The 15,024-nt window shown below is 45.6% G+C and overlaps 1 protein-coding gene across 2 annotated transcripts in view; it reads left to right on the forward strand.

Moving 5' to 3' along the window:
* Positions 1-15,024, forward strand: part of SETBP1 (SET binding protein 1) — a 313,423-nt gene that overhangs the window by 12,068 nt on the left and 286,331 nt on the right. For both annotated transcript variants that reach the window (XM_043546875.1, XM_037902453.2), the window contains exon 2: positions 6,395-7,060. In XM_043546875.1, coding sequence (XP_043402810.1) covers positions 6,569-7,060 — 492 coding nt within the window. In that variant the 5' untranslated portion in view covers positions 6,395-6,568. The remainder of the gene's footprint in view (positions 1-6,394; positions 7,061-15,024) is intronic.

The following is a 15,024-nucleotide window of genomic DNA, read 5'->3' on the forward strand; positions in this document are numbered from 1 at the left end:
CGTTCGTGTGATGGAGGTGATAGGCCCAACACAGGTGAAGGGCAGAAGGATATTTATTGTAGAACCCGTCGCAGAGATGGGAAAGAGCGGTCATGGTGCCTTTTCCAGTGCCCTTCAATGCCGGGTAGTTTTCTTTAGAGTATTGTGGCCAGAGGAGATAACTCAAGGCACGTCTACATGGGAATAAAAGCCCTCTGGCACAGCCAAGCTGGCCCAGCTCCGTTGACTCGGGCTGCTGGGCTAAAAATTGCTGTGTAAATGTTTAGGCTCGGACTGGAGACTGAGCTCTGGGACCCTCCACCCTCACAGGGTCCCAGAGCCTGGACTCCAGCTCATGCCTAATCGTCTATACAGCAAATTTTCAGCCCCAATCCTCGGACTCAGGCCAGCCAGAGGCTTTTATCACTGTGTAGACGTACCCTTAGTGGTCTGAACATTATGCATGAAATTCCTCGACATTTTGAAACTAGTGGACTTAGGAGAGGCTTCTTTGTTTTCCCAAAGTAGATAAACTGAGTGTCATGCTGCTTCCGGTACGTCAGGCCTTGCGTACGCTAGAAAGGGTTTGCTGGTATAGCTGTACTGGCAAACTGACCCTGAGTGGATGCAATTTATAGAAGAATTCCTTTGGCAGCATAGCCTATCCCAGTTCCAGATATGAGATAAGCTATACTTGTGGCAAGGACTGTTTTGTCAGTATCCCTGAATCTACAGGATGGTTTTTGCTGTATTGGGGATGTGATTATTATTTTTTTTTTCACTCCAACTGCTATGACTATGCCAGCAAAACTTTTAAGCGTAGACCAGGCCTCAGGTTTTTTTTATGAGACTTTAAAACCCAAGCTCCTGCTGTCCCGTGTGGACACTGAAGATTAAGTGACACTTTTCAAGTGTCTTTGGCCCAAACTTTCCCCTGGGTGTACTGTATGTGGTCTGGTGGCCTCCACCCCAGAGGTAGCTGCATTTCAGTGGTGGTATATAATTGGTGAAGGAGCTTGGGATCATTTGGAATGAAAGGTGATACATGAACGTCAAATACTGTCATATATTACCCAGTGCTTTGTGCAGTTTTAAATGGATGAAGTGGAGAAGCTTCCTGGGTTTTTGTTGTTTTATCAGTGGTTAGGGATTTCGCTGTTAAATAGCAAGTGTATCTCACATGGGGAAAGAGCGATCCAGTGGCTATGGCACTGGAGTGGGAGTCCGATTTGGGCTTTAGTTTGACTCCACCGCTGACCTCGGGCAAGACACGTCCCCTGTCTGTGCCTCAGTTTCCCCATATGTAAATAGGGTTAATTGTATTTACTTTCTTTGTAAGGCACTTTGAGCTCTATGAATGAAAAGAGAGAAGCTTTAGTAGCTGCAGTAGAGACTTCAATTTGTGTATTGTAGTGTTTAGGCTTAGAGGAGTATCCCTTTAAATAGTTTGTGAGCCATCTAGAGGTGCTCACTGTGTTTTAGAAGCTGCAAGAAATCAGCCAGAGTAGCAGTTTGTATGGTGCATGTTTGTGTATCTTTAGTAAAAACAAGTATTTGGGATGTGGCTGTTCCTGTCTGGTTTCTTTATATAGAACTATATAGTTCTTTATATAGTTATTGTAAAGAGCAAAGAGAGCACAGAGTTGGCACTTCCTTACACGTAGAATCCAAAATTCGGTAGCACTTCTCCCCCACAAGCACCTAGTGCGTGGATGCTGTTTCAGTCATTAGCAAATGTTCTGTTTAATCAGTTTACCGTTCTGACTTTTCCACACTGGAGAGTTTGTGTAGCTGCTTGAAGCAACAGAAGGAAACAAACTCATATCCTATTGTTGTAGAGGTCTAGGATGTCCATGATCCAGAGCAAACTCCTGAGCTCACAACTCTTAGGGTCAAATCCTGCCCTTAGCTATGTGCATATGAATCCCATTGAAATGGATGTGTGAATGTCCATAAGCAGAATTTAGCACATAGCCTTTATCAGCTAAAGCATGGAAAAACTCCCTAATTAAGGACTAATGCTAAATTCTCTGAAACTCATCTCATTCACCTGTGAATTATCCTTCCTCAAATTCAAGCCTTGCTAGTGGTTACACTTTCTGCTGGGAATTTATTTCAGAGAATGTGATGCACCTGTAGTAGGTTATTGACCATCACCTATCACTGTGAATCTCAAAAGATCTGGAGGGTTAGTTTGGGTAAACATTTAAAAGACTGAACTAGCCCAGCCCTTGGGACTTGTAAAATAGGTATATAAGCTTTCCCACTAGAATTCCAGCTCTCCACACAGCCAGTCGGGCTAGAAGAACCTTTCTTGCTTTGTTTTGGCACTTTCACTTGCAGCCCCAGATGAAACATGGAACAGCAGACAATGCAAAACGATAGAGACGGACCCAAGCCACAATATCTGAATCAGGGACCAAACTTTCCCAATATCTGGATCCAGGATTTGGTTTAGAGTTTGACTTTATAACTATGAAGAAAACAGAAGTTGTCTAAAGCTTTTCTTACTAATCACTAATTTGATTTTCTTTAGCTCCAAAGATGCCCAGAACCTTGTATCTTTGTGAATGAGGCTTTAGGGATACACTAACAAAAGGGTATTGTCACATTGGTAGAAATAACATTGCTCGTACTGAGTGACTTGCTCCTGTGGTATCTCCCATTAGCATGTCTAGTGTTGTCTTCATGCCTAGTGCTTCAAAGTTGGAAATAGTTCTCATAGCACTGGCATGGCTGAAGCTGGGGAAAGAAATAGAGGCGGGGAACTACCCAGGAGACTGCTTTTTCAGGAGGTTGAACTGAGGTTTCTTAACTAGTCAAAGCATGTGTAGTCTGCCCAAACTAGAAAGACAAGTATCATGTCCCATTACCCAAGTCATTTAACTATGAACCCTGAAGCAGAATAATGAGCTACCTTAAACAATGACCCATTTAATTCCTGTACAGAGATATAGTGCATCATTGTTTGTTTATTGCTGCAGGTCTGTTGATATCATGGTTTGCAGATTCTCACACAAGATGACGCCAAGATTCTTAGGCCCTAATCTAACCCAATTTACACCCATCTGATGTGAATGCAGCACGGATGACTTTATTCAGCTACTCCTGATTTACGTTGATGTTACTTAGATCAGAGTCAGGCATGTAGATGGGATCCAGATCCAAAGTTTGGAGTAGGAGCCTAGGTTTTGGTCAGCCCCTAGCCGCATAGAGAGAAATTCCAACCTCTATATGAACTTCCCAGAGTTAGGGTTCAGGGTTTTGTTCTGATGTTTTGAAATGATGATCAAATCTAGTTCACTTTTTGTTGATGGGTTGGATGCTGTAGCTGCTTCTCTGCAAACAGAAGCAGCCACTATTGATGCCCAATTGAAGTGGCACATCCTGGTGCCCTGCTTGTTTGAATAGACATTCTCTGCAAGAAACTGCTTGCTCTTTCTATCAGCAGGGGAAGGGGTTAATGTCCTGTGGACGGAGGTCCGGTACAGAGTGCCCATTGCACATGCATGCATACCAAAGCAGTAACTTGCAGGAATGCCGCACAGCAGAACCTTACCACCTTATGTTTATTTCAGTACTCTGTGTGCATACGATGTGTTCCTCTGTAAGGAAATTAACAATGCAAAATGTCAGATAAATAAGGAGCTTTATTTGATTGGTATGGATGGAAATGGAAGGTATCCCTGACGCTGACGCCGTCATCTATTTGGGCACAAAGCATGGCAGGGGGCCAGGTCCGTTAACTGGGTGGAGCAGTTACATGTGTAGCCTTTCCCCGAGGTAGGGCTCAAACCTCCTTTCTGGTGCTTGCTACCTGCAGGGGCTGCTCCCTTCTCTTCGCGGGGGTTGAGTCCTGGGTGCAATTGCTTTTGTGACGCCTGGTGCCTCCACCCAAGGTGATTCCTCACTGTGCTCAAGTCACAATATTGCTACCACTTCTGGCAAGAAGTATAAAACACAGCACACTGGAGACAGTAAATTACCTCAACACAAACCCAGCAAAGAAATGACACCCCTGCCCAAAATAACAACATAAAAAAGAGGGACTTTATTGGGAGCAGGAAGATGGGATTGGGGGAAGGAAATGTTTAGAGTTAACTAATAATACTAATTATCAACACATTTCCCACCTCCCAACACTCCGAGCTCTTCCCAACCCCCAGCTGCCTCCCTGGCCACTTCCCTAGGCGGATGGTACCCAGAGGCTGAGTCCGGAGGTGAGTGCTGCAGTGCTGCGAATGTTGCCTGGCTTCAACAAAAAGAAAAGGGGTCCTCTAACAGTGTCTTTGCCTGGGCGGGACAGGGTCCTCTCCTGGCTCCCTGGTCTTCAGTCCTGTGGGGGTCTCACCTGGCTCTTGGTAGCTAGTGCCGGCTTGGATCTCTGTCAGTCTGGACGGTGGTCTCTGCAGAGTTGTCGCTGCCTGGTCCATGCAACTTTCCTGCTGCAGTTCAAAGACCCCTTTATGGCACTGGGGAGGGGGAGTTAACCAGTGGCTCCCTGTGCTGTTCTGCTTCTCTCTCAGCTCCCAGACCGAACTCTGAAACTAAACCTAGTGTCTGTGTCTCTGAGTCAGGCTGCGTCCTTTCACTGAGGGCTGAGCAGCCCTGGCTCATCATTGCCCCAGCAAACAGCTTGTCCATATTCTTTCTCCCCCCTCCCACAATGCAGAAGCCTATTGGCCTCAGCAGGAGTTTCTAATTCCTCTCTCCCTGCCCTTGTCTCCAAGCATGTTGGGAAATGGTGTCAGAGAGCTCCGGTAGCCATTATTGTCATGGTCCAAAGGGTCGGACCCCCCTAGAGGCTCAGTCCAGCATTCTAGGAGAGGGCAAACTCCAAGAGTGGGTTACACCTGCATAATCAAAACAGTCAGGCAGGTGTGATATGTCCCCTGTTTAAACTAATAATTATATTAGCTAGCATTAAGCGAAACCTTCCCATGTTCAAAGCAGTGTACAGGCATTAACTAATTAATCTTCCAAAAACCCCTTTGAGTGAGGGGTTGTTATCCCCTTTGCATAGGTGGGATACCTTTCAACTTAGTGCTTATGGGAGAGCAGGGCTCAATTGCTCTGGACACTGATGGTCCCATCTTTATCCACAGAAGAGCTGTAAGTTGAGCACAAATGTCTGCATATGCTCTGCCGATGTGCCTCTATCATGAGCCAGATAAACCACTTCTAGAGCCAGCTGATAGCTCAGTCTCTGAGCACTCTGTGAGGTGCACAGTTCTTAGTTCCTCTGCCAAAAAGGAAGCCAGCTCGTGTTACTGATGGTGCTTTCATGTGGATATCGGTCTACTAAGAACTGTACTCAGGTCACCACATCATTTAGCTGTAGGACGGTAAGGACTTTTCACCACTACCCTCACAGGCCAAGGCTAGATCAGTGACCTCTGGCTGTAATCCAGTGGAAATCTGAGCAAATAGTATATGTGCAGGATCGTTTCCCCTGAACTTTAAAAAGTGGAAAGTAGTGAGCCATTCAAACTGCAGTCCCCGCAAGAGAGCTTACCTGATTTCTCATGCCAAGCTGAGTTCTAGAATGACGAGTGTTACAGTGAAAGATACAAGGGGACATGTTGTACTGATGATTGGCCAAACTGCTATTTACCAGGGTTGCCTTTACAGTTTGTTGCTACATGGGGTGGGTTGGGAAATCCTTATTTGCTTTAAGATTTTGTATGTAGCTGGTTCCCTAGAAGATTGTTCACTGGATGCTTGGTGTTTGTCTTGGTCTTTATGTAACTCTGCATGAAACATGCCCATTGTTTTGCTTTATCTCTGTTGAAATTCTATAGCTTCTCCTGTCTATCCGGTCAAGATGTTCAAAAGGGATTAGATAAGGGGTGCTTCCATTTTTGGGGTTTGCAACTAGAGGCACCTTAAAGGGGGGCTGATTTTCAAAGGGTGGGGGTTTTCTGAAAATCAGCCCTCTCTGGTTGGGCATTCAAAACGGAGGTATGTGAAATGAGTCACTTTTGAAAATGCTGGCCTCCCGGTTTCCTCCAGAGCCCTAAGCAGTGGTGAAACTTCACCTTCGATGCATTTCCAGCTTGCGGTGGTGCAAATGAATCCCAAATCCAAGCAGCTTCAGTAGTGTTTAGATGTACGTATGTTTATCTGTGCGTGTGTTTCATTATCCAGTCCATCTCGTTGGGGTGCAGATTGTCATTGTTTGTTGGTTGGCTGTCCCCTAGTATTTTAGGCCCAAGTTCTGGCTGGTTCTGAGTGCTGGCAAATCCTACGCGCTTCACTGAAGGTGCTCAGGACCTTGTAGCTGGTGCGCAGTGCTGTGCTGGATTGGACCCATCTTGGGGAAGCCCCGTAGTGCTCTGTTTCAGTCGGTCCTATGGTTGCACTTTGTCACATGCATGAGTGCTGACTTCCTTTTTCTTCTCTCTTCTTTCAACAGTTGCGGCTTTGATCACTTCTGAGCTCCTTCCAGTGTCCGGACTATTGGGACTTTAAATTTTACAGACAGTTATCATTCAGTTCCTGGGGTTCTCCCCTCTCCCCCCTTTTCTCCTCATCACCTTCCCCTTCCCCCTTTCCCTCTTATAAAACTCCAGTGCATTGTGAGATTGCCATGGAGGCAAGGGAGACCCTAAGCAGCTCCCGGCAAAGGGGAGGCGAGGCGGATTTCCTGCCAGCCACGGTTGCCTCTGTGAAGCCTCCACCTTCTTCTAGCTGCACGGGGGAGACCATGTTGCCTGCTTCAGGCTCCGGGAAAGGGATCCCAGTGAGCGGAGAACGACTGGAGCCAGAAGAAGAGGACGAATTGGGTTCTGGGAGAGACGTGGATTCCACTTCCAATGCAGACAGCGAGAAATGGGTGGCAGGAGATGGCCTGGAGGAGCAGGAGTTTTCAATCAAGGAGGCTAACTTTACAGAGGGGAGCCTGAAGCTGAAAATCCAGACCACTAAGAGAGCCAAGAAGCCCCCTAAAAACCTGGAGAACTATATCTGCCCACCTGAGATCAAAATCACCATCAAGCAGTCTGGGGAGCAGAAACTCTCCCGAGGTGGGAAAAATAGCAAAGCAGCTAAAGAGGAGGACAGAGGGCACTCCAAAAAGAAGGTAAGGATACCAGTGCTTTCAAGTGGCCTCTTATTTATTTTTCCTCTTTATTAGCTGTTCACAGCTGATGAACTGAGCTGTTTCCCTCCTCTCCCCGGCCCCCTTTGCCTGTTTTTACACAAGACTGTGCTGCATGGACTGAGTGAGATAATCTGATCAGACATTCTGAACAATGAGGACCACATTCTGCCTACGGGTGCATGCATGCAACTTCCACTAGGCTATGCTCCCAGCCCTCTTGGGAAGGGGTTGGGAGCCAGCTGCATGCCTCTGAGGGCAGGATTTGGCCCTGGGTATTGGACTCTGCTTTTGCAGAAATAATAAGAACCAGCCCTGTTACCAAAACAGATTTGGAACACAATGGGTTTTCCTGTTCCTTCTTGCTGTATGGGGGGACCATCTGCCTTGCTTGGAACTCCTGGGAGTGGGACTAACCTGGGGCAACCTGAACCTCTGTGCTGTGGCGGGTTGCCAGAGTTCACCAGTTGTGCTTCTGAAGGTCATGGAGAGGCTAGACTAATCAGCTGAGAACAAAAGGTATCCCATGTGTGTGCACAAGAAATAACCTTCACCCAATTTGCCAAGCTCCGCTTGGTTAACACGGAGCTGATATAAACGAGGGACGGTCCAGCATTCCCACGTACAATATGAAGATCATCTTGAATTGTCCTTTATAATAGCCAGTGCAGAGGAGGTCAAAAGTTCTCTGACCTTCAAAGGCCTTTTCTGTTTTGTATGCAGTTGAGAATTAAGTTTATTAATTAAATGACTAATAAACGATGTCCCCCATTTCTAACTGCTATGTGTCTGAGCACAACTGCTCAATCCCTTTGTTTTGTAAGCTTTAAATTGCATCGTCGAACACAGGTATGCGTGCAGAGAATAAACGCACTCGTACCTATATACGGGGCTAATGGCTCCATTGCTCTCGATTACAGCATTGTGCTGGTGACACTAAAGTTATCGTTGAGAAGATACCTCCACTATTGGCCCCATTTTCTTCCAGGTGCTTATCATAGTCTTGAAATGCTCTTTGGGCTGAGATTTCTTATTCTTTACATTGGGTGAAAATGCATGATCATGTGTTGGTTTAGCCAAAGTGAATCTTAAGGAGTGTGAACTCATGAGGACTGAAAGCAAGGAGAATTTTTCTCTGAATCAATGTGAATAACACACTGCATGTGGGTGGAATACGTTACTTTTAACTCAGTGAAGGGATTTCTTTGGGCCGCTTATCCACTATGATGCGGATTTCCAGATATCTGGATATCCACTAAAGTAAATAAATGCTTCGGCCCAGATACTAATATCCTTACTCACACTGAGTAACAACCTACTCCACAAGCAGTCCTGTTGATTTCAATGGAAGTGCTTGTTGTGTGAAATAGAATCCAACATTAATAACGGTACCACAATCTGGCTGTTAATGACTGTGTCCAAACAAACCCCTATGATTGTGGAACCATACTGATAAGAACGCACACTGCCTATAGTTATGTATATGGATCAAGGAGAACTTCCAGGGCTGTTATTGGAAATCAGGGTCAAATTAAAGGAGCTAGCATCACAGTGTGTTTAGTTGCCTGCATGGCCATCCAACTAAAGTGGTTGTTGGTTATTTTTAAAGTCAACAAACAATAGTTGTGGAAGTGACATGCAAAACGCCTACAGCACTGCAACATTAAGGAGGAGATTTGACTCATGCAAAGGTCAGGAGATTCAAAGATACGGCTCTCAGCAGCTTTGTGCTGGTGCGTGGGCAGAGTATGTGACTTTTAAGTCCGTGACACCAAGCATTTCTGTAGCACATAGACGCTTCCATCAGGGATGAGAGCCCCCTTGTGCTAGGCACTGCGCACCCATATTACAAAAGGACTGTAAGCTCTTTGGAGCCGGGGTAATCTAAATATATGGCAAGAGACAACAGGTGGATACAATCCACAGACGGGGAGCACCAGATAAGGGTGAGGTGATTACAATTAGCATAATAAACGGGGCTTACAGTGCACCGGCTGCCTAACTGTTGTCCATTTGGAGTTTCCGCAAAGAAGAAGCGTGGAGAGGGATTTAAAGGAGGACAATGCGGTAGCTTTGATGATTTTCACAGCCAAATGTCCCTGCCCCAGAAGAACTAGCAGTCTGTAGGGCTTGATTTTGAAACCCTGAGGCCGATAGGGTTACTCACGTGAGTAAGTGCTGCTCACCGTCCAGTTTGCAGAATCAGGCCCTAAATGAAGGCAAGTTATAACAGGAGATGATGACAGACCTTGCTGGGGACAGGTAAGGAGAAGGGAGGTCAAAGGGTGCAGTGGTAAAATCATGTAGTTGCTGAACGGCTGATGTGCGCATCATGAGGGTTTTTTTTGTGAAGATCCAGTAAATTTGAGGTTAGGAGGAAGCTGCAAGTTGAAACTTGACTTGAACCGGAGCTGAGGCTTTCTTGCCCTTCTGTGAGTTTTTTCCATGTAGAGGAGTATGCATCTCATATAGGGAGTTTTTGCATTGGCTTACAGAAGTACTGCCAGCTTTGTTTATGTATGAGAAAGAGACTGTACTATTTAAACCAGCCAGGGATCTGTGGTCCTTTAGTGGTATTTATTCCTACACAGTTATACTGGCTTCATCTCTTGTTGCTTTAGCAAAAGCAAACTCAAGAGATCACCAGCTGGGGAGAACAGTAGCAATCAGGAACAACACAGTGAAGTCTGTGGGCCAAATTTTCTGCAGGCATAACTCCATTGGACTCAGTGGAGATGTTGGCCCACTTTATTTTTTTCCCTTGGGATTGAGAGCAGTGACACTGTTCCAGTGACCACCCAGTTCCGTATGCAGGGCTACACACTGCTTTGAACTCCCAGTGAGGCATGTTCGTGGATCAAGGGCTGTACATAGCTAGGCTTGGTGGAATTCAATTTTTATAACTTTGACGGATGATGTCAATGTTTATTTTTCAGCATTTTTTTCCATTTGATCTACTGAAATGTTCACAGTTGTGGGGAATTATTTAACGCCGACATTACAACACATTCTAAACCGTTTAACCCAGCACTCTACTAGGTTCTCAGACAGCATTTGTCTTACTTTGTCTATCTGTGCATTTCAATTATTATCGATGGAAATATATATATATATTTTTGTTGGTTTGTACGTGTATGGTGTAATTGGCGTGTATCTATATCTACCGATAAAAATCAAACCCTTCTAAGGTTATCCATTGCCCTTAATGTGAACAACAGCTGTGTAAATGGCTGTTTTACACCTAGAGGACGAGTGCTCAAATTTATTTTTCCCCCCAAGGAGGAGCTAACTCTATTAGGACTTGAAAAATCACTTAGGTTTGTTGCATAATAATTTAAACCACAGCTACAGTTAGTCCCCAGTGCTTACAAATACCTCTTCAGCATGCTCGCAGGAGTTTCAATACACATAGCACAGAGGGCAAGTAATGAAAACATGGAAGCAATTTAAGTAACAGCGTGTGGGTACACAAAGGAGTGGTGATGCCAGTAATGCAAAAGGGCTGCGAACTGGGGCAATAGTGTCTATTCAGTGGCCACTTAGGGAGGGAGTTATGCCTATTTCTTAGTCGTATAGGGTTCTTCTGTTTATAAGGCAGTATGGGCTAATGCATCAGTTCTCAGACTGTGGTCCGTGGACAACTGGTGGTGCTTGTTGGAATGGAGTCTGTGGAGAGCTGTCTGTTCACTGGGGGAGGGAGAGGAGTGCTCCAGTCTTTGTTTCCAGCAGCTACACTACATTAAAAGAAGCTAGACATATACTAACTACTTTCCTCTTGTTGCTTTTCCATGTGAACAATCGCGGCAGTTGCCCCGGGGATGTTATGTGATCATGAATGAGAGTGGAGGGAATCCAGGAGACGATTTTATTGGGTGTGGTCCGCATTATGAAAAAGAATTTGCAAATCCTTGGCCTAATGGTTTGAGACTTAGGCTGTAATCCAGGAATTTCTGGCTTTCCGTCCTAGCTCTGCCAAGTTTTTTGCCTTAGTTTCCCCCTCTGGAAAAGGAGGCTGATGGTAGTTGCTTGCCCATTTTGCCGGGCTCCTGTAAAGACGGATTCCATTTTGGTTAGTATTTGTACAGCAATTTGTAAAATTGCTCTGTAAATGCTCAGTAGTATTTCAGCTGTTCTCCACGCTGGGTTGGAGTGGGCTGAGCCATCGGTGTTTACAACACCCACTGTTCTGTATCTGCAGAGGGCTTCCTAACTGTCACAGGTGGCTGAGAACGATCTCCCTTTAAAAGGACTAGCCACATGGTGACTGTCACAGACTCTTTGAGGGGGAGATGGGTCTCAGCCCACTTGTGACTCTAAGGTATAGTCTGATCAAGAAAACACAACATAAGCCACAACTCCCCTACCTTGCAAGCGCCGAATTTGCTGCACATGCCGTTATTTCCACACCTGCAGCGGGGCCATCACAAGTCTGCATCTTTTACTGAATAGTAGCGCATTTCCCTTTGGAAGTGGGCAAACAAACTGTCAGCTTTGATGGGCACTAAAAGCCTGGTACCACATGCTAAGAAGCAATCCATCAACATTCCAGGCCTGTCTCGCAGGGTTTAACAAGCCCCAGATGAGAAGTAGTTCTGTGTTTTCCCTTCGTTTGCTGCCCTCTGTATTTTCCTATTGCTGTAAACACTGGATTTTGTTGTTGTGTTACTTAGTGTGGCAAACTTTCATTTGAGTTTCCCTCATATGCATAATTCACTGCCTAAGGGCATGAAAACTCCTTTTTTTTACTCCTTTTTTTTAGGAAGGGTGACTAAATTTATCAGTGAGATATAAGCAGTGGAAGTAAAATTTTCTTGTATGCATTCATAGGAAGCTCTCCTCCTGGATTCTCTCATATATACATCTTGATTTTAAATCAAGAGCGGCGGTCTTTATCAAAAAGAAAAGGAGGACGTGTGGTACCTTAGAGACTAACCAAGGTCTCTAAGGTGCCACAAGTCCTCCTTTTCTTTTTGCGGATACAGACTAACACGGCTGCTACTCTGAAACCTGCCTTTATCAAGAAGTTCCTATCAAGCACCCCGTTCTCCTGAATTTCCATTCGCTTGCTTTTCTTTCACTTTGTATATCCCCCACGCTGGCACTTTCTCCTTGAATTCCTACGTGCTCCTGTCTCTCTCCCTGAGGATTCCCTTGTTCATATCCTTTTCCCTTTGGAGCAGCATGCACATCATGCACATTTCCCCTTTACTTCTTGGCTCGCGGCCTGCACATTTCCCTTTCCCTGCAGGTTCTCATGTGCCTCCATAGTATCTCTCTCCTGTCAAATTACCCCTGTGCTGTATTCCTTTCCCTTCTGATTTGCATGCAGGATCCTCAAATTGCTCACGGTGCACATTTGTTTCTCTTTGAAAAAGGCATAACATTTTGGGATCCCCTTGTGTGTATGATCATCTCCCTTTGGGATTTGGACTTCAATGTAGTTGGCATAAGCCCTTCTCTTCCAAGAAGGTTGTGATTTTTTTTTTAAAGGTGCAATTATGTAAAGGACTTCTCCTTCTCCCCCTCCCTCCCTGTTGTTTTCTCCCTTCTTTTTAATTTATTTTTTTGATGGATAGATGGCCACTTCCAGTTCCATACCTTTAAAGAGCAAATGATTGAAGGAGGAGTGGGGGTGAGTGCATGAAAAGAGTATTGATCCAAACTCCAAAATTAAGGGCAAATTTAAAGGGGCAGAATCAAATAATTTGAACTCAGAGGCCTAATTCTCCACTGCCTCGTATTGTCATTTACACCAGTTCAAAGTGGGTCTGAAATGCTACAGGCACAGAATGGTAAGGCTAGATTTTCAGCTGCCCCCACCGGATGCTGGGCGAAGCTAAGGAATCATGGCATGAAGGAGACTCTTATGGGCCCTTGATCTTGAGGATGGTTCTGTGCTGGCTTGGTCTGCAGAGAAGATCAGAGCAGCCTTGAGGCTGCTCTAAACTGTACTGCCTACACCAGATGTCATTTTGGCAGTGGGGGAGAACTAGGGTATAGAAAGGATGGTGGCATAGGACCTACCCTTTATACCAGGGGATGGGAGAGATGTGTTGCAGCATCTGTGCGCCAGCAGAGCAACTAACATGAGGGGAATCTTCCACTGGCTGGATAAAATGACTTCTGGGCAGCTTTGCACTTGGAGACCAGCACAACACTGCCCTAAGTGGCCTACGTGGGCCTAAATATGCAAGGACCTGGAGAATCAAGCCTCCAATATTTCTGAAATGTTTTTGTAAATTTAAATTATTATTTTTTCTGTCCCCCACAGTGTTGGAAACACCAATTAGAATGCTTGGGGTTGGCGCATGAAAAAAAACAGAAAGTGAAATTATCTATAAACAAAATGAAAGCGACCAGTCCTCTTTCACTATATGGACCTGAGCTTCCCCCCACCCCCTTCTCCTTCACACATTTTCACGGTCTCAAACCCAGCCCCCCCATCCTCCAATTTATACACGTTCACTCAAACTCCTTGAGACAAACCTCCAGTGTCTCTCTCTCTCATGTGCACACCTGGCCCCCCACCCCTTTGCATGGACACCTTCAAATGCACAGATTTACATAGCTCATATTTACATGTACCTCTCACTTACATTGACACACACATTCAGACTCACTTCCAGCCCCTCCTACGCTCACACTTGCCCTCCTGTTCAGTCTCACACCCAGTCTCACTCAGGCCTGGTCTACACCTCAAACGTAGATTGACCCTAGCTGTGTCGCTCAGGGATGTGAAAAATCACCCCCCTCCTCCCGAGAGATGTAGTTAAGCTGACCTAAGGCCTGGTAGAGACACTGCTAGGTTGATGGAGGAATTCTTCTGCCTCTCAAAGGGGTGGGTTCACTAAAGCGACGGAAAAACCCCTTCCACCACTGCGCCACTGTAGTGCTTGTAGTGTAGCCTCTCACGCACGTTCGTGCACACACAGCCCCTTCTCCCTCACACTCAGAGACTTGTGCACATTCAGTGGTGTAGTCAAGGAAACTGCTTGGGCTCTCTTGGTGCACAGAACATGCCCTGTGCGATATAACGGTGCTGGGGTTTCACCAAGAAGCCACAGAGAGCGGTTGCTCCCACAGACTTTTGTTTACTTCCCTCATATAAATGCCTGTTTAGGAGTTGTCTTCTCAGCTTTACCTTCATCTAAGGAAAATACCCCCAATAAACAATCAAAGCTCTGTAGTTATTTAAAAATATCTGTTTACAGTTTTCTACTCTGGATGCTTAAAAGGAGTCAGTTTGATAAGTGACCCTCAAATACAGGCTGAATTTACTGTGTTTTCCCTTCCTTGCTAGACTGTGGAGTCTGACTCTGTCATCTCAGTATCGGAAACGTTATCTCTAGCTACTATTGACATTTAAATCCTCTGCTATGTTCAGTTAATATGAGGCATCCAGGGTGAGTGGGAATCTGACAGGGCCCACCTACAAACAAAAAGCATTATTATTTGTATTAGGGCAGTGATGAAAAGGTATGTCGACACAGCATTTTGAAGGCCACTGCAGACTCGGGCCAGTAGGACTCACTTTAGCTCACTAAAGAGAGCTGTGTGGACAGTGCTTTGAAGGTGTGTCTCAGTCTCTGAAGCCCACCTCTTCCCTGAGCGTCAGAGCCCAAGCTCCAGCCCGAGCCGTAATGTCTCCACGGCTATTTTCGGCATGGTAGTGCAAGCCCTGCTAACCCAACTCTTTTGAGCCAGGCAGGGAGGCTCACAGCCACAAGCTGTGTAGATGTACCCTAAAGGCCCCAACTAATATTGGGGCCCGTTGTGCTAGGCCCCGTGCAATCACAGAGTAAGAAACAGCTCCTACTCTACCCTGCCAAGCTTACTGCCTAACTAGAAAAAAAGGCGGGAGAAAGGAAATAGTGTTACCCTCATTGTACAGAAGCAGAAATTGAGGCACAGATCAATTTCAGTGACTTGACCAAGGTCATGCAAGA

The sequence above is a fragment of the Chelonia mydas genome, chromosome 5 (genome assembly GCF_015237465.2).
Source record: "Chelonia mydas isolate rCheMyd1 chromosome 5, rCheMyd1.pri.v2, whole genome shotgun sequence".
NCBI classification, from domain to species: domain Eukaryota; kingdom Metazoa; phylum Chordata; order Testudines; family Cheloniidae; genus Chelonia; species Chelonia mydas.